Source organism: Oryx dammah, unplaced genomic scaffold (assembly GCF_014754425.2).
Source record: "Oryx dammah isolate SB20612 unplaced genomic scaffold, SCBI_Odam_1.1 HiC_scaffold_24, whole genome shotgun sequence".
Lineage (NCBI taxonomy): Eukaryota > Metazoa > Chordata > Mammalia > Artiodactyla > Bovidae > Oryx > Oryx dammah.
The window spans coordinates 31,755,381-31,780,699 of NW_024070208.1; the positions used below are offsets into that span (position 1 = coordinate 31,755,381).

General features: G+C 37.4%; 1 protein-coding gene across 6 annotated transcripts in view; it reads right to left on the reverse strand.

The window, feature by feature from the left end:
- Positions 1-102: 102 nt before the first annotated feature.
- The window catches only part of PAN3 (poly(A) specific ribonuclease subunit PAN3), a 120,354-nt gene continuing 95,137 nt past the window's right edge, over positions 103-25,319 (reverse strand). For 4 of the 6 annotated variants that reach the window (XM_040266734.1, XM_040266736.1, XM_040266737.1 and 1 more), the window contains 10 exons: positions 24,672-24,833; positions 23,807-23,923; positions 23,620-23,721; positions 20,092-20,257; positions 18,889-18,979; positions 14,291-14,430; positions 11,657-11,786; positions 10,885-10,949; positions 5,425-5,563; positions 103-3,071 (listed from right to left, as the gene is read on the reverse strand). In XM_040266734.1, the coding sequence (XP_040122668.1) occupies positions 2,931-3,071; positions 5,425-5,563; positions 10,885-10,949; positions 11,657-11,786; positions 14,291-14,430; positions 18,889-18,979; positions 20,092-20,257; positions 23,620-23,721; positions 23,807-23,923; positions 24,672-24,833 (1,253 nt within the window). In that variant the 3' untranslated portion in view covers positions 103-2,930. Of the gene's footprint in view, positions 3,072-5,424; positions 5,564-10,884; positions 10,950-11,656; positions 11,787-13,391; positions 13,473-14,290; positions 14,431-18,888; positions 18,980-20,091; positions 20,258-23,619; positions 23,722-23,806; positions 23,924-24,671; positions 24,834-25,319 lie in introns of those variants that run through there. The other 2 variants (XR_005725614.1, XR_005725615.1) reach the window with 2 other exon arrangements.

The following is a 25,319-nucleotide window of genomic DNA, read 5'->3' on the forward strand; positions in this document are numbered from 1 at the left end:
AAAACACGTATGAAATATTCAGCCTTTTAAGTTCTGATCATAAGACAAACATCATCTTGTTAAATGCACTGGTACCAAAAAGGGGGGGAAAAAAAGACAATCTTCTCTCTGTAATTCTTTATTAAAAATACTGCTGTACACATAGAGACTGAAAACAGGATTAAAGATGAAATAACCCAGACCGGGGTCATGACGTTAGAACTTAACACACTGGTGCTTTTCAGGGAAGTTGTTGACATCCAAATCACAGAACCAAGGTTGAAGGCAAAAACACAAAGGTGCCCTCAAACATATTTACAATGAAGTAAACGCACTGACAGAATTTAAAATAGGTACAAAAAGCTGAAATGACCAATGTTACATGATTTCAAGGGTTGTCCTTTCTGTGCTTTTATATCTGTCATAACAGGAAGGTGTGGGAAGTTTACATCCTTAATTTGAGTACTCTCAGATATTAAAATCTTCCTATGAATTAAAAAGACTAACGTTTAGACAACCTCTTAAGTGGAATAACACTATGGAAAAGAGGGCTCCCCCAAAAAACACCTAAGCAGAACTAATAAGAGTGCTATTGAAAACCATTCCCAATAAAAACTAAATGAAAAATAAATATAAAACAAAGCTTAAAAAAAAAAAGACATTTACCTGACACCAACTGTTTTCTGGCTGACAATATTTTACTCGTGAAAACATATCAGTTGTCTACCTTTTATATTCAAACCAAGTCCTGAGGTTACTAGGGGCTGAAGCAAACTAGCATTTTATGACGCAAACACTCTTGGGTTTGTGATTTGAGCCTGCCTTGCAGAGGGAAGTTTGCTGGTCTGTACAGAATGAGAAAATCAAGCCCTATTTTACCCCTGCCCTTCCTTAGCTTTCACATAACATTGGTCCACAAATTAAATTTTCAAAAAGTTCCCAGACCCCGAAACTAAAATAGATGATCCCCTTTCATTTTCAAAGAAAACAATATTGGAAAAAATCTCCAGCCCGCTTATAAATTAAGCATTTCATATTTCTTCTAGAATACAAGTAGTTCTTTTTTGTACAAAAGAATTACAATATGATTTGTCAAAAAACATATAAAAAGACAGCTGCTCTTCCTCAAATACATGAGCTAATAATGATAAAAGACCTTTGCATGTTAATGTCTCCAAGTTCTTGTTCCTTTTACATAAAAAAAGAACATTATGGTGGCAAATGTTAATTATCCTTTGAATAGTGAACATTATGTTCTTTTTAAAATCCATCCTGATCAAATGCAATAATTGATTTCCTTTTTAACTCAACAACTGATGCTACCAAACGTGGACTCAAACACACTTGTTAAAACATGTCAAGCATGTCTCTAGTCTTCAAAGCTTTTGGGTGAAGAGATGCTTTTTCTTGATGCAAATCTCAAGGCAGAGAAAATCATTTTAAAGCTTATAAAAAGTGGACAGAGAAATATTAAAAACTTCTCTGAAAACTACAAATATGAATAGTTATTAAAATTGAAGACTGTCACATCAGTTGCAAGTGCCTGGAAGTCCCTCCTGACCTTCTGAGTTTCCACATTTCTTCATCGTTGTGTGGTGAGCACCCAGTGCTAGTAAAACATTCAGTGCTGGGAAAGGAGATAAGAGTCTTCATTACTGGTTTTTATGAAAGAAAATTCCTATGTATTTGGCAGTCTTCAGTATCTAAGTACAGGTATTTCATTGACTAGAAATTCCATGAATACCCAAGTTTGGCGACAACTGCACGTCCAAATGTTAAGAAAGTTAAGAGGAGGAAAATTCCAAACTTTTGAGATTGACTGACTCAGGAATACCCCACAGAGTTATTATTATCAAAAAGCACTATGACTTTGGGCTAAGCAGTGACTGCAAAGGCACAGCAGACTGTGATCCTTCCAGATCCAGGCTGTAAGACTTCAGAAAGCTCTCGACGCCAGACCACTGCTGTGTGCAGTTTGTCTTCTGAACAGTGTCTCTGCATCTGTGTCCAGTGTAAAGTACCATAGTAAAGCTGTGGTTCAAAGAACAGAACTTTATACAAAAAAAGCAAACTGAAAAGAACCTAAAGCAACAGACTCCTGACCTTCAGGCCTTTAACACAATTTCTTAATGTTCTTTTTCTATTAAAAAAAAATGGCATAAATGTATCTGATTAACAGGGGAACACTTAAAAAAAAAAAAAGGCTCTGGTTGAATCTGGAGCAGAGAGTTCTGTATGCTCCTTCAGTGTCTGTCTATCCTCATTCAGAAAGGATTTAAATCAGCTGAGAGGGGAATTCATGCCCAATAATTCACTGATATTTTTCTGTGTTTTTAAAAACAAAACAAAACACACAAAAAAACCTCTCAATCTGAACAAACAGTGGGTGGCATACAGAGCTTGCATACAATACTCTTAGAAGAACTATGCACTACACTGTACTTCCATGAAATCACTGACCTGGTCCGTTACGTTATTCAGGGCAACCTCTCCCCAAAGGAGCAAATTCTGCACCCCTCAGTGAACAAAATGTTGCCCAGCTTGGTTTCCCAAAAGTGTCCTTGCAAATAGTTTCCCTTAATAGTATACAACATGGCAAAAGTTCAAAGATCAGAAAAAAGTCTTAAAAAAATTAAAATTAGTGCATATACAAGTGGGGAAAAAAAAACAAAAGCTGGAACATCATTCACCTAATGGTGCTCCTTGATCTAAAATAAATTCTTCACAGGTGTGGCCCCGCCGGCAGCCACAGATCGGGGCTGAGGGAGACATTCTTTCTTTCAAGTAACAGCGCACCTGACCCAAGTGCAAGCAGCTCTGCTCATCTTCTGCGTGCTTCCCCGACGTGAGATGAGATGATGAGAACAGTTCAGCTGTAGTGCAATCTGCTATTGGTTAAGCTCCTTGGCCATATCCCGCCTTTTTTTTTTTTTTTTTTTTTTAAGCAAATACTACAACTGACCATTCGCAGCTGCAATCAGTTCTTGAAAAGTATTTTCAAAACATCGCTTTAAGTCACTGTAAGTCACCACAAGTACACTCTTCTCGTCTCTGGAAATGAGGCTTATTTTTTCTGGCACACCAGCATCTAACTGAAACAAACAAGACACACAGCATGTGAAGTGCAAGCCTATTTTAGGACAACACGTGCAACAGTGATATATGAAAAAATTTTAAATTGTGTCACATCCCCCTCTAGATAATCATAAATATTTTACATCACTAGTCAGTATGCACACACTTCAACTCAGGTGTGTTTTTTTAAAAAGATTGCCCTATGTTGCTGCCTGCCTGTCTTTCACGCTTAACACTTGGGTGCAACGCTTTCCATCCAGTTGATACTTCATAAAATGCAGACTTCAATTATTCCCCCAATATCTTCCAGTCTTTTGGCATCATGAATTACAGTGCAATGAACATATTTTGGCTACTTAATTTTTTTCTTCTGTAGAATTACTTCCCTAGGAGAGACGGTATCAAGAAGTCTGAAGAATTTTATAGCTTAATACATAAAGCCAAATTGCTTTCCAAAGGACATCGAACAGCACAAATTTATGATCTGTACCAATTTACCAGTAACACCGCATCAAATGAATACCTTGCTATTTTAATTTACCTTTTTTAATGTTTTTTTTTAACCTTTTTAACTAATGTTACCAAATGTTTTCATACGTTTACTTCTGTTATTTCCACTTGTGTGAATGCCAGTATATGACCATTATCAAATCCCTATCTATCAGGATCTGGCAATAATATTTTAGTAAGGCCTTTATAAAGCGTTTGCAAGAATCCTGAGTTCATCAAATAACTTCTGTTAGGATTTTCACTTTACTTTTGTTAGTTTTCAATGTACCTTTTCCCTTCTCTTTTCATTAATTCATTAAAATGTTTAACACTAATTCTGAAGACAATAAATAGCCTTTCAAATCATTTTACCATCTAATTTGTCATTTCCACCAAAATAATCTATGTAAAAATTTAATTTTTATATCACCAAAATGACCATCCATCCCTTTTATTACACTTTTTCTAAACAAAAAATTGTCACATTTTCAGATTTAGAATAAACTTATTTACTCCTATTTACTCTGAGTTATTTACTCCCAGTTATTTTATGAAATGAAACACAATTTTCTCCAAAGCTTCAGTTATCCTAATACTCAATAAGTAATCTTCACCTACAATGTCTGTTCATGGCTTATTCCACAGGCTCTCCCTGTCAGTATTTATTCCAGTTTTACGTATTTTTACCCACTGGTGCTTTGATACTATAGACTCTGTTTTCTAAAATCTGGCGGCATTCTCCACCACCTGGTGCTTAAGAAAAATGTTTTCTCCGAGAAAAAGGGCAAACGAATATATAAATCGTATCAGATTAGCTAAATTATACATATAGTCTTGTTCTGTCTTAATGCAGGTTACTGACAATACTCTCCAAAGCATTTTAAGGAAATTCAAACATGGCAAAGTATGCTTAAAATTAAAACCCATTTTTCTGGAGGATGAGCACACTGTAGCCAAAAGATCTAAATCATGGGCCACAGTGGCTAGTTTCTCCTCTAATCGTTGCAACTTAGGGACAGCTTAGACCAGAAAAGGGCCGGACAGTAAATGCTTTCCATTTCAGGGCCATATACAAGCCTCTGTTTCATATTGTTAGTTGTTGTTTTTACAATCTTTTTAAAATGTGAGAAAAAATTCTTAGCCTGTAGGTTGTCTAAAAACAGGCAAAGGATTTGGTTCACAGGCGGCCAACCCCCATTTCACATACAAACCTAAACAAAGGCGAGGGTTTACCTCTGGAAACCCATTTCTCTCCATGATTACAAGTAGTTCACAAGGAAAATGCATTCCTCCCTTCCTCCGTAAATCCCATCACTCCTAGCTCTCTCTAAAGCACAAAGCTCGCCTCTTAAATAAACATATGACATGCCTCTACCAACATGGTTCATCTAACCACCTACCCCCACAGCAGGCTCTGCTGGTACTGCGCTCTCAGTTTTAACACTTGACTGACACCCTGAGCTGAGAGCACTCAACGTGACTCACGACTGCAAAGAAAGGAATTCAACTTTTAAAGATATTTAAATGCAAAAGTATTTTTGTCTTTCCCACTCATGGCTTCATATGTTGAAACAAACTACACCTGGTAAATACAGTGGGGGTGGGTTGGGGGAGTAGAGGCAGTATTTTGTGACATTTGATCACAACAAAAAGATCCACCATGAAAAATTCTGAAATTATTTACGCAAGTTTTAAAAAATACTCCCATTCTAGAAACTGCTACTTAAGTGGGAGCAGCTAATAATTATGAATAACATGCCCTGTATACTGTAGCAGAGTACAGAGACCTAACTCCTTACGTCTCTCCGTATTTGTACAAGATGCAGCTCTATAAACTGGAGATTACAGCATCATAATCTTCAAAGTCCGGACCCACATTACCTTGTTAAGACAAGAAATGATATGACTGAGGTCAATCCAAGGAGCACCCGCTTCTGTCACCTGATGAAAAAGATGATCCCTAAAGAGCTTCAACAGGTACCGGTCTCCCGTCTCCGACCAGGTAGGATCCTTCTGAAACCTGAGGGAAGGGAATATTAACCTCAATAACTCATGTTTACACCACAAAGCTGTATGTTTATACTTCAGACTCAAAACCAGTTTTATTGTTGTCTACAATCAACCAGAAAGTAGGGTCTGTGTGTAGCTTTTTTCAATCTAATTTTTATGTCCAGAGTGCCCATAGATTTTTAAAACTAATCTCATTGAACATGAAGTACATGAATACCATTTTCTATTTATCAAAGCGATCACAGCCTTACATACTCCTACTTCGCAATCCCTTCCTCACTTAGGCCCCTACCATTAGATAACATGGGGAAGAAAGCAAATGACCTCTCTCTATAGGGTAGAGAGAGATGTCAACATGTCTTCTGCTTTTCTGGGAGCATAAAACAGGGAAATGTTTAGGACTGAACAAAATGGGGTAGATACTGGTATCCTACCATCATGTGATGATGTGAAAGTGAGTGGCAAAGAGCTAGAAAACTGGCCAGATGGTCACTGTTAAGTTTTCAGTGACCTATGAAACATACAGGTTACAAAAAGCTGTAACTGCATATGGAGAGAATGCCATTTAAAAACAGGGACACAGTATAGACCAGAAACAAGAATTCACCTGGGAAGCCAAGGAAGGCTTTCCAGACAGAGAATGGGTGCTCTCCCCAAGGAAGCATGCCTCTTGGTCAGAGGCCTCAGTATGTGCAAGGGACAGAACAAGGAGCACCTAAACAAGAAAAGACGAGGCTGGATGGCGTTGGGGGAGAAAAGAGATCAGAGTGCAGGACCCGAGTGAGGACAAGGAGGGGTACAAGAGAAGACGGGCAGACAGCACAAGAGGCAAGGAGGAAATTAAAAGAAAAAAAAAGGCAGATCTGAAGCACGGATGAAAAGGGAGAGGTCAGGCCATGCAGCCTTAGATCACATGTAAAAATGAGGTCTGCATTCTGAGAACAAAGAGGGAAGCCCCCACAGTCATGTGTCTGCTTTATTAAGATCACTTCAGGGTCTTTCAATTAAAAGCTGATTAAACACACCCATTTATCTCTGTTCTTTTCAAAATCCCAGCCAACTGACAAAAAGTGTCTAAGAAAGCATATAGACAGTCAAGGACAAAGGGATCAGAAACAACAGGAGAGAAAAAATAGTCGCAAAAATTAAAAAGGTGAAAAGCAGACAGGTAAGCGGCATGACTTAGCAGATCCGAAAAAAAAAAAAAAAAAAAGAGCTCTAATGCTTTGTGGGGTGCTTGAAGGTGAAGTCATTAGTGGGATTTCCTATGAGATACTGTAGAGGACAAAATAAGTTAAATAAAAATTTAAAAAACCCACTCAGTAAAAATCTATAATTGACAGCCTCAGAGAAAAATGAATTAAATGCTGTAAGACAGAAATATTCAGAAAGCAGAAAGTTTTTGGAAATTTAAAATATAGCAAAATTTAAAAAATTTAAAGGATTAGGGGGAAAACTCCTTAATTTTAGACCAAGTAAGTTAAGATTATTGCCTAGAAAGTACAAATTTAAAGCATTAGGAAAAAAACACTTTAACTTCAGACAAAATAAGTTGAGATTTTTGGCTACAAAGCACAACACTAAGACACAATATGGAAAACAGAAGAGAATATTAGAAAATCAATTGCAAAGGTCTAATATCTAAGCAGCGCGAATTCCAGAAAGAGGTTTGCAAAGAAACAGTAAGACAACTTCCAAGAACTAAAAGATAAATTCCCAAGGTTAAAAGGCCCATCTGTTGACTCATCAGAATGAATCAAAAACTCACCACCACAGCACATCGTTGTGAATTTCTGCACATCAATGACTTTAAAAAGGGGCGGGGGGGGGGGGGGGGGCGCGGAGTTGTCCTAAAAGCATAGGGATGAAGAAAAACTTGGAAAGAAAATGACTTTGAGTCTGTTTATAAATTAAAAGACAATAAATGGATCAGTGCTTCAAATTCTGAAAGAAACTATCATTACTATTACTGAACTATGCATTAGAGGTACTAACACAGTCACTCAAGAGACATCAAAAGTACAGAAATGAGAAGGGAGGAAACCCAGAAGAATCTACTGAAAAATTACCCAAACACTAGAAGTCCCACGCTACAAAATTTATAGAAATCAATCATTTTCACATACACTGGATAACAAAGAATCTAAGAAGACAGAGTGGAGAAAATTTCCATTGATAACAGCAACAAGAAAAAACACCTAAGAATAAACTTAGTGTATTGTAACTATATGAAGAACAACGTAAAACTCTGAAGGATACTAAAGCAGACATCAGCAAATACAGTGACATGCCATTATCTTGGTGAAGGTTAACTCCACATCTAAAAAACACAAATGCTCCTTAAGCTTACTAATGAATTTAATAAAACCAATAAAACAGAGATAAGAAAGAGCTAACACTAGTAGATTTTAAATGTCACTCATTAAGATAGTGTGAAAGAGCTGCTGCCTTAATAAACCAGTGGGAAAAGCTAGACTATGCAATAAATAGCTTTTGGACCACTGTGGGTGGTGGGGGTGGCGGTGAATTCATACCTTACATCCTGTATAAATTCCAAATATATAAAAATTTTTTATATAAAAAAATGAAACCTTAAGTATTCTAGAAAATAGTTGATGATCCCTTCATAAGATCATCTTAAGAGTAGAAATGCTAACTTTCTGACCATGACTCAAAATCCGGAAGCAAAAAGTACATCTGATCGATTCGACTACTATAAAAACGTCTGTATGGGAAAAAATTGAGCAGAGTCAAAAGAAAGATGACAAACTTAAAAGAAAGGATCACAAAGGTCAGATCCCTCTGGCTCCTACATAGCAAAAAGACAGAAAATGCAGCTGGAAATAAAGATGGGCAAAGGACTAGACAGACAGAAAAGGAAACAGAAATGAATCAGAAAGATGGGCAACGTGCTGATTATTGAGTAAATACCAAAAAACCTGCACTGAGATTCAATTTTTCATCTGTCAGGTTGTCAAAAACCCGGAAGTTCAGAAAAAGTATTGCTAGTGAAAGACTCTCATGCACTGTACACTGGTAAATCCTTCTAACAGCTATCAAATTACAGTCACCAATTCCAGCAGGTACTGATCTCACAATCAGAGTTGGACCTATACTTGTACACACACAAAATTAAGTATGCTTAAGTCAGTCCCTGCAGAACTGCTTACACTAGCAAAAAGGCTGAGAACAACTCAAAAGGCCATTGATAAGGAACTGGAGAGACAAATTACAGAGCATCCACATGATGGACTATTACACGGCCACTGACCATGAGGAAGCACGGCACTTTGGTTAAGACAGCACAGACTCTGGAGCCACATGCTGTCTGGTCTCGAGTGACCCCGGAGGCTTTTAACCTCTCTATGCTTCAGTCTCTCTATTAAAAGGGAATACTGAAGTATCCGCACTACGGGCTATTACTAAGATTCAGTTAGGTCATGTTTGCTAACTATTGAGAAGATTGCTGGGCATACACTAAACGTATCTGTACAAAGATTTCCAAAATACACTGTTATGAGAAAACATACTGTCATGTGCAATATGCAGACCACTGTACATAACTTACAGTTTGTACATATTTTAAAGTAGAGGGGTGATAAGAATATACAGTTGTTAACTCAGGGAATATGTACAAGAGACTAATAAAGGCTGGTAGGAGGAGTGGAGAGACTGGGGGAGTCAGGTATGAAAGGTTTTTCACTGCAAACCTTTTCTACTTTTAAAGAAACTGGTCCAAACACACTATACTCAAAAGACTTCATTAATAAAAATAATTTTCTGAGGACATATACCCAATCATATTATCAATAAAGTATGAAAGCAGAATAAAGATACTTTTAGACTTCCAAACACTGGGAAAAACTCCCCTTTCTCAGGAAGCTACAGAAGGATGTGATTTATTAAAGCAAAAGAGTAAACCAATGCAAAAAGCAAGAAACAGGGTGTTCAACACAGAAGTGGGACAAAAAGAGAGAGAGCTCCCAGGGCAAGAGTGAAGGGAAGCCTGGGTCTCAGCTGAGGGCGTGAGCACGCTGGAAGGCAACCAGCCCCGAGATGGGCAGAGGGCAGAGGCCCTGGGGGTAATTTTTCTAATGGGGAGGGAAAAAGGAACTGAGAGGTTATTACTCATTTTGGGCCATATGGAAGGGTGTTTTATATCCGGCAGGGAGTTTAGAATGAACTGGTGGTCAATATTTTTCACTTGGTTAGTTTTCTACATAAGACAAGTACTCACACCAGGAAAACAAAAATCAAAAAACAAAATACAAAACAAAGGAAATGTAGTCATGATTTACTGTGTGGTGAAGCTACAAACAGTATTTTCCTTGCTCTAATAATGTCAACACTGAATGCTCATCTCAAAATTCAGGGGTTAAGTGGTACAGTGTGTGTGTGTGTGTGTGTCTGTGTGTGTTTAGTTAAGGGAAGGGTGTATGAGAAATACAGCCTCACCTGCCACAGGACTGAGCTATACACTGAAGAAAAATTGAAACACTGAAGAAAAATCAAGAAACAGCACTTAAGCACGTATTTTTAAATAAAGAGATAAATGCCAGAAGAAGCAATTAAAAACTTTTAAAATGGTTCAACATATGACCACATTCTATTTAGAAAAATCGCTAGGGAAAATGCTAACTGAATCTTTTAACTTTGAAGAAAGTTATGTAATTTAAATTCTGTGGTCAAAAAAACCCCCTCAAGCAATGGTATTTATCTACCACCTATCTCTATGAACAGCAGTTAACAATCCTGAAATGTAACTTGTACCACAGTCACCAACCTTGTCTTTGGAACAGGTATGAGGCATAAACATCAACCTTGCTTCTTTCTTGAACATACAATTAACTGTCATCAAGGCAGAACTAAACAATAATGTTCTGCGGCACTTTCCAGTGTCACTCACGTGACAGCTACAAACAATGCACTTTAATAGAAGATAAGAGGCATGAAACAATCAGAAGCATCAAAAAGATCCAATGTGACCATGGTAAAAGGAACAGGCTTCAGAAAGCACATGGGGAGAGGCAGCACTGGCAGGCAGAAAATGTTCCCTCACAGGCAAACCACAACAGAGGTTTTTAATACAGTGTATTGTGTGCGTGTGTCTCTGTCTCTCTGTGTGCATGTATAATCCCTAAGGACAATCACAACCAGCGCTGTGGTTAAAAATACCACCCTAATGGCTAACAACAGGCTTAAAAGGTCACTTTACATGAGAATTCTTCTCTTTTCCCAAATAAAATCAGTAAGAATAAGGTATACTCATTCTGGTTATGCAAAACAGTGCCCTTGATTGAAAACATGATGTAAAATACTGTAAATCCTTACTCCGGCCTCTCATTGATTGTTCCCAATTTTGCTAGAAGCCTAAACAGTCTTCCATTTTGAACCTCCTATAAAACATTTTAAAAAGAGAGAGAATATTAATGTTCCAGCTAACTGAATATAAAAGCAAACGTTTATAAAACTGGTATCCTGTACCAATATTTGCTTTAAACCATAAACCCTAATATCCCCACCTTTTGGTTATACTTTTGAATATAACATGTTCTTTTCACATACTGTAATACTCAAAAAGATTATGCAATTGTCCCTTTTTTATTGGATTATAGTTTTTGTGTTACTTTCAGTGTATAGCAAAGTGATTCGGTTACATATATACATGTATTCATTGTTTTTTCAGATTTTTCTCATATAGGTTATCATAGACTAGAGTAGCTTCCTGTGCTACACAGTAGATCCTGTTGGTTATCTATCTTATACACAGTAGGGTGTATGTATTAATCACAAGCCTGTGATTTATTCTTCCTCCACTGAAGCTGTCTACTACTAAGATTGCATATTAAAAAAAAAAAAATCAAGATTGTATCTCAAGACTGTAGCAAAACCATGAACAAAAAAAAAAAATAAGACAAATGCCCAGAGTACCGGAGAAATCAAAATACTGAACACTAAGTTTGGACAAAAATATCTGCAGTCTTAGCCAGCAGAGTACTATATCCGGCAGAGTACTATATCCAGCACAGTAATTACTCTGTTTTACATCTACTGATAGACACAGATGCAGGTGCGTACACAGTCCTTTAACTACACACTTTACCTTTGCAAGGTCTTCCTCTATGACATCATTTCTCATTTGAGCAGCATCCAATTGAGTATAAAATCGAGCACCAATCATGGGCATGATGTCATTTACACTTCGCATCCTGTTTTGGTCAGTCAACAAATATCTAACCAAAATAGAGAAGGATCACTTGAATGCCAAACACGCAGTTTATAGAACAACACAACCCACAAGCACACAGGGACTGCTGCCACCGGCATGTTAGTGTGCACAATTTCCAAATTTCTTTTTCATGCAAGTCGAGTTCATTTTTTAAGCTTAATGATTGTATTTCTTTTCTCTGGAAAACTTTAAGAGCCAATGGAAAAAACTGTAAAAAACGTCTCTTTCTCTAAATCTTTTACTACTATGAAAATGAGAAAGGAAAGCTGGGTATAGAGTTACACTTACCATATTTCCATTCTCAAACCCTTCTTTCACAATAGTGGGAGATGAAAAGATCCAAAGGTTTTGGGAGAGGTGGTTGTAGGTGGGGAAATTTTTCCATTGGTCTTCAAAAATAGTTTTTAAACTAAAACTCAGACTTTCATTTTGGTAAGGGAAACAAGCTTCAGTGTTTTAGGAAGCTGTCTCCTGCTCTGTGACTTCATTCACCAGCTGTCATGGTATTTTTATTTCTGAGAAATCTCCATGCACTAACACACATCAGGAAAAAGAACAGTTTCTTCTACCATCATAACTAAGGCAGAAAAATACTACACGTCTCAAACGGCTACCTGTCGGAACACAATGATTATTGATCATTTAGTAGTAGTATTCTGACAGGTCAGCCGTGTCCTAACCATTCCTAACAAAGAAGCTTCTAACTCTTCTGCGCTCTGCTTATAATTATACCTATTTTCTCCATAGGACTTATCTCTATCTTGCAAACATCTTACTTCTTGACGAGTTTATTAACTCCTCCCCATTATAATGGGGGGAAGCTCCAGAAGACGGGGGATTCTGTTCATCTTATACAAAGTAGCTTCAGCATCTGACACAGAGTTAGGCGTTCTTTTGTTGAATAAATGAACAGTTATAAACTCATGTGGACAATCTATGTCTTAGCCATTCATCTGAAATTACTGACATATTTATACCTAACTACTCACACTTAAAGTTATTATAAGCTATGTGACTTTGTCAAGTTATTTTGTATCTCCCAGCCTCAGTTTTGACATCTTTAAAATGGAGCTAGTAATGGTACCTAATTTAAAGGGTTATTGGGAGAATTAGGTGAATTAATTCATAATTCACATCAATCAGCTCAAAAGTACATGATACATAGTTTACTGCTCTGTAAATTTTGATTACTGGTTAGTATGAAAGTATGACTTTTTTGTTTATTCATTTTTTATTAAGGAAAATTTCAAACATTTATAGAAGGAGAGAGAAGAGTATGATGAATCTTCATGTACCCATTACCCAGTTTCAGTAATTATTAACTTATGGCCAATTTATTACACTTATATCCTTTACTCTCACTTTTATAAAAAGGGAAAATTATAACTTGAGATTATTTAAAATATCCTAGGTGTTGCAAGCTATGGCTAGAAATCACTGCTGTGATAGTATATGAAACAAATATTTTTATTTAAGAGAAATCATCTTAGTTGATCATCAGAGGAACCAGGTAACCACTGGCTCCAGTGCTCTGTCACAAGCAGGACACTTAGGCCAGTGTAACAAAGCACAGGTGGGCAGCCCCATCCTCCGTCCCTCAGTTCCATACCACAGGGCTAGTCCAAAAAGAAACTGGATCATCCAGGGTTACACAGAAAGATCAGAAGGAACAGCTGGAAGCTAAAAGAGACTGAAAAGGATCAATAAGCTCTAATTGCTTCTAGAACATCATAAAAAAAATTTTTCAAAGGAGACTTCCTAGCATCTCTTCTCCTGAATCATTTAAAATAAGAGTTCTGGTTGTCCCCCCTCCAGAATCCCCGATGTCAGACGCATCTTATAGACCATCGTGACAGCAGTCCACAGTGGACTGGGCTTCTCTTAAGCCCCAGTATTTTCAGACGTACAATCAAGGATTTCCTGGAGTATAAAGACACTGGGGGAGAAGCACAGGGACCCTGACACACATACTCTCTGAAACAGGGGTGTGGGCCACATACCACACAACTGGGCTGCAGATGGGGTTATTTCTGACAGCTCTTGCAAAGATACTGACCACTCTGGAGAGCAGCACTGTCTAATAGACTTTCTGAGATGATGCAAATGTTCCATGCCCCCACTGTCCAATATATGAGCCAGAAGGTACATGCAGCTTCTAAGCTCTTAAGATGTACGTGGTACAACAGAGGAACTGAATCGTTTCAATTTTATTTAACTGTAATTCATTTAAATTTAAAAGGTCATATGTAGCTCATAGATACCAATGCAGCTCTAGGGGGGTCTACCCTTTGGCCAAATGTTTAAAACACCAATAAATAATTTAAACACACTGGTTTATGAACTTATTTCAAGAAATACATACTTGGCAATAAAAATAAATTAAAAATTGTTTAATTATGTTTGTCCTGATTTTAAATAGTGGAAACTAAAAATCAATAGAATCACTGTTAAAAGACTCTCATGAAAAATCTCTGTCTTATCTCATAAGATCATTATATTAAAACTTACAAAATCAGATTCTTCAGGTCAGAGGAGTAGTTGATTGTCACCAGTTCCATGGCTTTCTGTAAATTCTCTCGCTGAATTCCTGCCAAAGAGTTGCAAGCCAAAGCCAACACAACTTTTCCTAATGATATCAGATCTGCTTGCTGACATGAAAGAATAAATATAACTTTTAATTTTTCTTTCATAGGTACAAATTTAATATACTGACACTATTGCCTGCATGGAAAAAGCATCTTTACAAAGAAGCTGAAGAACTAAGCACAAGGTTCCTAGATATTGGTGCTCATCAGAATTACTTGGGAGCTTCATTAAAAAGACTCTTTCTGAGCAGCTCTACCCCAGATTCTCACTCAGTAGGTCTGGGAACAGGCCCAACATTTTTAAAGTACCCAGGTAATTCTAATGAAGGTACTTCTAAGGGCTACTTTAAGAAACATTATTCAAAACAATTCCTATGCCACCTACAGAACTGCTGCTTTACTGTCCTTTCTTCCCCCTAAATGTTTATACTTAACTAAAGCTCATATTCTTACTATGGCAGGACATTTGAGGCTGGTTACCAAACAGCTGCTTCACAGTGATCATTACAGTCACGACAGGCAGTTTCTTCGTTCTCCATGATGCACAAAAGTTAGAGTGTATTTGAAAGGGAAGTAATTCCCTTATTCCAAACACAATGTCTGCAATACCTGATTTCAGAGCACATTCTCTAGACATCAACAATGCTGCAAACCTCCATGACAGTCCATCTGCCCTTGTTTCCAAGCAGACAGGTTTTTACACTATAGTCGGATCTCTGAGCTCTGTAACCACCTCATTTCCTACTCGTTTTCTTTCTTTGTTTAAAAGATTTCCCCTCTTTGAGGCCTTTCTTCCAAAAGAATGTTTAAAAGACAGCTCTCTGAATAATAATGATTCTGTTTCTCCTAGAAACAGAATGGTCACCTAAGTAGCCCTGTTTGGCAGGTTAACTATCAGTAATCATATACCTCCAAGACAATGGACAGTTTAGAGTTCAAGGAAATCATTTGAAGTAATTTCTACAGAAAACTCGCATAAGTCTTTACAATGTGAGATCTCATCTGAATTACTGGATACATGTTTATTTATGGAATAAATAAATATTCCATAGGAGCTTTCAAACCTAGCTTTACAATAAAATTCACCTGAGAAGCTCAAAAAAAAAAAAAAAAAAAAATCACCCGGTGGCTATCCTTTCATCCTATTTTGTTGTTGTTAGTCTGGGGTAAGATCTACATATTGGTATTTTTCAAAACTTCGTAAGAGATTCAGATATGCAGCCAGGGTTGAGAGCCACTGGTTTTGTACAAGTTTATAAATGGTGTTATTTGCAAAATCAGGTGAGTATTTCAAGGCAATTGCTACTGAAAGTTTAGGACTACATAGCTATCCTTAACAACATCCTTCCCAAAGAGTAAAAAAATAAAAAGAAATCAAACTCCATAACTAAAATAACATTAAAAAGTTCAAATCTAGCACTGGTGAATCTGATACTCTGAACCTAAGATCCTATAATATAATCAGTGGAAAAATTAATTATTAGACAACTCTGAATCGATCAGGAAAAGAGATGCCAAGGATTCATGTCAGAGCGTCAGTGGCTGAGTTTGGAGATCAGGCTGGGAGAGCAGTTGCCACAGGAAAGGGAATGAATGCTGTGGCACCATCCTTGCTCTCTGGACCCACAGCTGTGACTGAACTCAGGCAGGACTTCTCTCAGTCTCTCTCCGGATCAATAAAACATTCCAAGTTAGATAAAAGATATCATAAATGTGCTGATCAAGAGAAATCAGTACATGGAAAAGCGAACTGTAAAAGTCTACAAGTGCTTCAATTCAGTGTCATCAGCAAAGCAAACTTAAGCTTGTTATTATTTATTAAGTATTTCAGCAGCATGTAGCAACACACAACATCCCCACCCTCAAACAGCAAAATCTTCAGTTTAGCTCCACCCTGAATCAATGCTACAACTAAATCTCCCACCTAGAGCATCTCCTATTACAAGAAAGGAAAACAAAAGCACAAAATAGCTGAAGGACTATATGGGTTTAAGAAATAAGTCCATCTGATTCTGAGTACATCTGCCACCTTTCTGAAGCTGACTCAAGGTGGAAATACCCACCTAGAAATGAAGTATACACATCACATAATCCAGACTAAATCAGAACAGATTTTTTCAAATAAAAGAGGTTAATGAAGTTCTGCTCAATAGAGACACTGTAACGTCATTAAGCGCTCAGTAACTCTCCTTTCCTTATTCCCAGCTAAATAGTGTTCCGTTTGTTATTTTTGCTTCTTACCTCCATCTGGCTTTTCCCCCCATTTGTTGAATTCTGGAGGCTTTCCCCCCAACTCATTTTCAGTTTCTTCCTGATTCTTGACTTCTTGATTTTTCTCTGATTCTATCTATGGCTCTACTTATGTCCATTTTACTGAAAGTCAGTCTCTATTCACGTGTCTGAAACAGACTATGAAAAATAGACTACAAGAAACAATACACTCCTTTCTCATATACCCTATTCTCTGTAAAATCATAAGCCCCCCCACTAGGAACTACCATTAATTCTCTCTTTTACCTTACTTACATAAGCTATATGGAAAATCCATGTATAACCCCACTCCAAAAAAAGAAAGGAAACCTGATACAATCTTTGCCTTTGAAAAATAAAGGGAGGCTGATAACTGGTTGAAAGTAGCCCAAGTTTATGAATGGGGGCAGCTCCTAACCTACCAATCAGTTGGCCCAAATGCTTACTTTACAGTTGTTTGTTTTGAAACTCTGGAATTGCTTTTTCTTATGAAGTGTGGTTTTCCAAGGTAACATACAATCCAAAACACAAATAAAGGACATTCGAAAATAAAAAAAATGGAAAACACCCCTGCTGTGATACTTACAGAAAAACAAAATCAAACTAGTCTTATCTCTCACTAGAAATTAAAAAGAAAAAGGAAATATTCAGAATAGAGAGGAATGGAGAGGTACCATGAGGCTGCACATAAACAACACAACACCAGTTCTGTGGACAGAGGGTTTCCTAATACTTGCAATAGAGGCTGATGGCACTGGTTCTAAATAATGTCTAATTTCTCTCCCAAAGTTTAGTATTATTTTCTTGGATATATAAAGATCACTAGCATTTTAACAGTCAATAATCAGTCACTTTCAGAAGCACAAAGATTATGAAGGAAAAATTTCAGAGCCAATTAGTTAGGCACTAAGTATAAGACAGATGATAAGCAGGAAAGTAGCTAAGAAACAACCAACCAGGATAAGAAAGAGGGAGCAAATTCCCCTCTGCAGAAGAAAGCTGCTAGCGGTGGGGGTTGGGTGAGGATGGGGGTACTGGAGGGTAGCCAGATTCTTCCACATAGAGCCCACTAGATGGCACTACCAACCAGAACAGCTTGGCAGCTGCTGGGGATAGGTGGGCCAGAGCAGAGGGGAAGGAAGCTGCGAAGGGGCTGCAAACAACTGAACACGACAAGAGGAGTCGCTCTAAGTCTGAGGACTATGCTGTCCACTGTCCAGCAGCAAAGGAAGAGGTTTAAGCATGAACTAACCAGAATATCACACACTATTTACACTTTAATTCTCATCCTGGCCTTTCCTTTTTGTTCTGAATTTGTCTCAATTTTAATAAAGCAAACTAAAATCTTTCAAAGATTTAAAGACAAGAAAATGAAATGAGAAGGGGAGTGGGAAGGTAAGGTATTTTCCTTGTTTCTCCATGTAAATAAGAGATTTTGCCTTACATCAAATCTCCCTAAGTTAATAAATGTTCAGAAACACCAAAAACTCCTTACATGAAAAAAACAAACAAATACTGTCTTAAAATGACAATTGCACATCCTTCAAAAAATATGAATACAAACAGAATGACATGAGATACTGACTTTAAATAGCTGTGTCACTTGCAGAGAGTAAAAAGGCAAAAGCAGCCACACTGAAAGCTCCTTGCAGAGGTGGATTCTTACCTATGTCTTGCATTAATCAAGAAATAAGAATGAAATAGCTAAGAACACAATGGAACCTCAGTCCACAATATTACCATAAAGTCAGACTATAACCGAATTCTGATAATGTACAAGAAGTGAGTGATAGGTTTTGATTAAGGAAAAGAAAAAGAATCCTTTAGAAAATAGCTATACAACACCCTTCCTCTGAAAATAAAATTTTGGATTGACAGTGGGACAACTGTAAAAGTAAAAACAAGTGTGATTTTAACATACTAAAAAGTGAAAACTAAGTAAAATGTCATTTACTGTATTTCATTCAGCTAATTAGTGTTCTAATCTATGCTGAGGACAAATTTCCTATTCATATAAATGTATTTTCATTTGAACAACTAGTCTCTGACACTGTCACTAATTCTGTATATTACAACTTCTAAGGGCACTACACTGAACACACCATAGTGATTACGAAATGCACGTTCCAAGTCTGCATAGAGACCACCCCCAGAATAAACTTAAATCTACGTTTAAAACTCTGAAATGCTTTTAAAATAAAACAAAATTTATCTTAAAAAAAATTCAAGCCTTAAGTTATTAAGTAAATATCCATGTTAATTCTTACTCACCTGGTATTGAGCCATTAATGCCAATGGATTATTATTCTGACTGTTATCAAATGTTAAAACATCAAAAACTCCAACACAATTTACTCGCAACCTTTAAAGATCAGAAAGAGAGAATAATTAAAACGAGACTTTTGAAAATTTACATACTAGTGGAAACTGAACATTTCTTATGATACTGGGAAGGATCTCAGCATCCTGGCCAGTCCCTCCGCCTGCCCTACCCCCATGTAACCCCTGCCAGTCACCACGTTAGAGATAACGTCACAGACTTCAAGTGACAGGCCTTTGGTTGTGAAAGCCAGGAATAGATAAAGCCAGGACTGCAACTTGGGCTTTTTGACTACCAGGTCACTCACTGCTTCTTTTCCCAAAACCTAGCTGCTTCTTTACTAGTTACGCATGAAAAGAGAACCAGTTAGCTTCATAACAGGTGATGAAGATGTGCCAGGCACATTCAAAGCATTTTACATGTATTAATTAATTTGGTCCTCTCAATAATCTTATGAGGCAGGTACCTTACAAATATGGAAAATGGAGATAACAGCAGCTGTCTCATAGATGGCTGAACACACAAGTAACTTGCTGTTAGTTAACTAACTAGCAGAGCCCAGGACATGAATCCAGGTAACCTGTTACTAAGACCTTGAGTTCCTCATGCTATGCTGCCCAAGACAACTCTCAAAATTTCAACAACTCAAATCAAACGCTGGTAAAGTCAAGGTCTCTGTAAAATCACTGGTTCTCAAAGCATGAAACCCAATCAGCAGCAACAGCATCAATGCCTGCTTGTTAGAAATGCAAACTCCCAGGCCTCGGCCCAGATTTCATGAATGGGAACTCTGGGGGTGTAGCCCAACAGGCTGTGCTAACTAAGCCTCTGGAGATTATGGGGACTCATGTCAAAATCTGAGACTGAGAGATATACATATGAAACCTGTACTGACACTGCTTGATATACCCCCAGCCCTAACCATACATACCTCCCAAACCCCTACGAGATCTTGGTTAATAACAAGGCATTCTATTACAAACTCAGCATGTAAAAAAAAAAAAAAAAAACTTACAAATGAACTCAAAGTCACAGCAGTTCTTCTGGATGGAATATATGAAAAGGTAGAATTAAAACAAATCGTCACGCTATGTTTACTAAGCTGTCATAGGTTAGATGATTGATAAAGAAGCCAGAGTTCAAAATGCCAGTACCTTGTTTTGCCAGTTATCAGAATCTTTGTTGGGTCCATAACGCGACATGCCAAACCTGCTGTATGAATGGTACGCAGTGCAGAACTCAGCTGGACAATATATGCCCAAATAAGAGATTCTGGCAACAATCCAGCATGCTGTCTGGGCAATGGTCCATCATGTTGACCTATAAACACACAAAAAATGGCACCTTTGTGTAATTAACTAAAAGACTAAGACATGCAGATCAAAAAGAATTCAAGAAACAAACCCAAATTTTTTTATGTATGATATTACACCTCAGTATTATACTGCCAGCAGTAGGACTGCTCTCACTGAGCTTCTCTTTTCTGTGACCACTATAATTATTGCACAGCAAACAAAAATTATTAAAGTAAGAACGTCTACTTAATTGTGAACCAAGTTCTGATTAAAAACAGGAACTGAAGGGCTTATTTTTCTTAAACTGTGGTTAAACCTTATCTCTACTGCTGCTCAGGTGTGTGGGAACTATTCTTTCCGTGGCTTGAGGGAAACAGAAGTCGCCACCAACATCTCTGTGGAGTGTTTTCTTATTGTCCTTACGCTGCCCAGCCTCTTCTATTACAACCACGTCCAGTTAACAGAAAACATAAATGTAAAACAGTGAACTTATGCCACTTATGGGTAGTAATGTTGAAACATAAAAATAATCCAGTCTACCATGAAAAGTAATCCTTTTGATTCTATCAACCTTGTAAGTGCTTCTTGATATAATTTTCTGGGTCACTGTTAATCAAGAGGAAAGGGGCCTCATAAATGTAATCTAGATTCTGTAATTATTTCAGGGAACATGTCCTTATAAATCCAAGTATTCAAATGGTTGTAAACCTTTTCTGAATCAGTTACAAAAGCAACACAGTTAAATGGTTAACTGTGACGCCAATAAACAGCTAATAAGTACTTATGACTTGAGACAAAATTTCCAGGGAAGAACACAACACAAAATTCAAAAACTGCTAGCCCTCAAATTTAGACAGAATTGAAGATAATACCATCTGGAAAACCATGTTAAATGACTCAAAAAGTAGCTCTAGTAATATATGTCAAGACAACATCAAAGACAACCAGGAAGCGGTCAAATAAAGCTATTTAATAAGTGTGGTTTCTTGAGTTCCAAAATCACTGCAGATGGTGACTGCAGCCATGAAATTGAAAGACACTTACTCCTTGGAAGGAAAGTTATGACCAACCTAGATAGCATATTCAAAAGCAGAGACATTACTTTGTTAACAAAGATCCGTCTAGACAAGGCTATGGTTTTTCCAGTAGTCATGTATGGATATAAGAGTTGGACAAGAAAGAAGGCTGAGCACCGAAGAATTGATGCTTTTGAACTGTGGTGTTGGAGAAGACTCCTGAGAGTGCCTTGGACTGTAAGGAGATCCAACCAGTCCATCCTAAAGGAGATCAGTCCTGGGTGTTCATTGGAAGGACTGATGTTCAAGTTGAAAGTCCAATACTTTGGCCACTTCATTTGAAAAGACCCTGATGCTGGGAAAGATTGAGGGCAGGAGAGGGGGATGACAGAGATGGTTGGATGGCATCACCGACTCAATGGACATAGGCTTGAGTAGACGCTGGGAGTTGGTGATGGACAGGGAGGACTGGTGTGCTGTGGTTCATGGAATCACAAAGAGTCAGACACGACTGAGTGACTGAACTGAACTGAATAGGGAAAAAAAATATTTGTAGCAAATACACTGCATACTTTATGCCAGATTCGATCTAGTTACTTTACCCACACTATGTCATTTTAAACCTTTTACCACAATCCCTATAAGGTATGCTATTATTATTCCTACTCTCTTATTAGCATATCTCTTACAATATGCTATTATTTTGTTTTAGATTAACAAATTACATAATGTAAGACAGCATTATACTTCCTTCTATGTCTCTACAAGTTTATACAAACATTGGCTCTTTTTCCTTTCATTTTCAATATTCATACTGGGAAAACAGATTATAAATTGCTATAAATTAAAGTATATATGATACATTTAGAGGAGTTAATACCATCAAACAATACTTTCAAATACTAGAAAATGAACTGATTTCTAAGAAAATGTAAACATACCAAATAATCAAACACCAAAAGCAGAATTAAGATTTTTTTAAAAATAAACTAAAAAGGAGTGCTATAAATCAGTGGTTCTCAACAGGGGTCAACTTTGCCACCTCAGAGACATTTGGCAGTGTCTGAAGGTATTTCTGGTGTCACAACGGGAGGAGGGGGTTGCTACTGGTATCTAGCGGGTACACGGTAGGGATGCTGCTAAACACCCAGCAAGGCAGAGAATGGCCCTACAAAAATAATTACTCCAGCCCCAAATGTCAACAGTGCTGAGGCTGAGAAACCCAGCTATAAATTAAAGCCAACAGCCATTTCACAGCTGTTGTTACTAAAATAAACGAACAACTACAGCGATATTTTTCTATAGGAAAAGTTATACCACATCCCTTTCAACAAAATTATGTGTGTGCTACAGATGACATGGCAAAAGGAAAAAAATGACCACACTCTGAGACCAGATTTTTAATGCAAAACAGCCATGTAACCACAGCTTGCTTCTTTCAACTGTCAGAAAGCAAAGTTACAAGCAAACAGAAATAATATATTTAATCTATAATGCCAGGCAGACTCCAGTCTTTTCTCTCCTTGCTTTCTCTCAGGATACATTCAGGAAAATCTTTAACAAAAACCTCAGCATAAAGGGTAACACTTTCCTGCCCCCAAACAAGAAAATGATACATACATTTTCCTTCCCCCCAAACAAACTAATTAACAGACATTGCAAAATGAATTTACTTTAACTCTGAAATGATTTGCCCTTCAATAAGCATTTGTTAGAATGTAATTATAATATTTTAGTTCTTTGCAATATATGAACAATAAAACAATTCTTTAAATACTAAACAAAGAAAATATTCCCCATTTAAGTAAAAGTTACCTGAAAATTTATTTTGAAGTTCCTTTAGTAACACAGAATTCTACCTTAAAGCAAAATATTTGTTCAGGGAAATAATTACATAAATAACAGAGTGTCACACTGGACTATGTAAAAGAGACAAAACAAACCAAAACAAAAAACCAAGACAAGAAAAAAATGTCAAGAGACTAATAACGATGATGCTTTGGGTGGTGAAGTTACAGGAATTATTTTTCAATTTAATGCATTTTCCAAACCATTTTACTCAGAAAACTTTACATTTTTTAAAGAAAAAAATAAGAGGAAAAAACTTGTATCGTATTCTCAGCTACTTAAATTTCAGATATTTACATCAGTCTTTCGTAACCCATCTTCATCTCCATTTACAGATAACACATTATTTCCTAACTTGTTACACACTGACTCCATTTCTTTAAAGTATTTCGTTTTAAAATGCAATATGGTCTTTAAAATGAATGATTATAGGGCTAAACTTACAAGTACTTTACAACACAAAACTACTCTTTCACAGAGCAAAGGCTTTGTCAAACCCAGCTTTCTTGCATCATCTCCTTACCCCACTTTCTCTTTGTGAAATAGGCATCTGCGTTGGGGTCATTGAAGTGTCTGCTCATCATGGTCTCTCCTCCAGCATGGAAATCATATGCAAACACAAGAGCTTGAAATAAAACACAAACGCTCATTACTGCAACCTGGCTTCCAACAATGAAGCCCACCAGCAGAGACAATTACAAGTCACTCACAAGGCTCTGAGAAAGCTTTAGTGGTAAACACTTCACGCAAGGTTACAATATTTGAGTGCTGAATTTTTTTCCACATATCGACCAATACCATGCACTTTGTGTTAACAAGACGAAAACCTGAAAAAGAGAACATTTTCTGCTTAACTGGAAATGACATCTCCCCCTTATTTCCCCAGAAACGTGCCAAGAGCCATGTTATACATCCCTTCGGAGAAGGCAATGGCACGCCACTCCAGTACCCTTGCCTGGAAAATGCCATGGATGGAAGAGCCTGGCAGGATGCAGTCCATGGGGTCGCTAGGAGTCGGACATGACTGAGCGACTTCACTTTCACTTTTCGCTTTCATGCACTGGAGAAGGAAATGGCAACCCACTCCAGTGTTCTTGCCTGGAGAATCCCAGGGACGGGGGAGCCTGGTGGGCTGCCGTCTCTGAGGTCGCACAGAGTCGGACACGACTGAAGCGACTTAGTAGCAGCAGCAGCAGCATACATCCCTTGTTGTTGTTTAGTTGCTAAATCGTGTCCAATTCTTTTGGGACCCCATGGACTACAGCCAATCATGCTCCTCTGTCCAGTGGACTCTCCCAGCAAGAATGCTGGAGTGGGTTGCCATTTCCTTCTCCAGAGGATCTTTCCAACCCAAGGATCAAACCCAGGCCTCCTGCACTGAGAGGCAGATTCTTTACCACTGAGCCACCTGGGAAGCCCAATACATCCCTTATGAGATACTAATTTCCAAATGAAACAATAAATATATTTATTATCCTTTAAATTCATGTTAATTAAAAAAACTCATTCAGGAATATCTGAATTATCTCAGCCTCAATAATATGCTCCTAAAAGAGGATAAATTATCTTCCTTACCGTGTATCCTCCGAAGGCAATAAGGCAGATCATCTTTGCTATTTACAGCTTTGTAGCAGGATGTAATGTATCCAAAATTACTTGATTTCTGTATCCGGTTGGGTGGTGGCAGTGGTTCTAGAGGGAACAGGCTATGGTAGCTGTCAACTTCTGTAGGGACTGCTAGAGTAATTCATAAGAAGATGACTTTAGCTTTCAGACATTTGTAAATCTCTCAGATCTCAAAGAAATAAAGAAGAAACCAAATTCACAAACAACTGATATCAAACACTCTGTATTCTAGAAGAGTGTCAAGATTCATAGTGTGTCCACTCTATAGAGCACACCAGTCTCACAATCAATAAAAATAGACACCATAACACAACAAAAGAACTAGATTTCATGAACTCAAAGATATTTACCTTTGGTAACAGCACAACTCTTATTTCTCAGCTCTTAGAAACAATTTGGATTATCACTTATAAATATTAAACTTTCCAATGGTGTCTTATTTGTCTTTCCCTAGTCATCAATGATGTTCAACATTTCTTCAAAATTTTTGGTTGTATAAATTTCCACTTTCTTGAAATGCCTATTCCTATTTTTCGTCACTTTTCAGTTTTGTTTTTAAGGCTTTACTAATTTGTGGCTTTAATTTTCTTTTCTTTG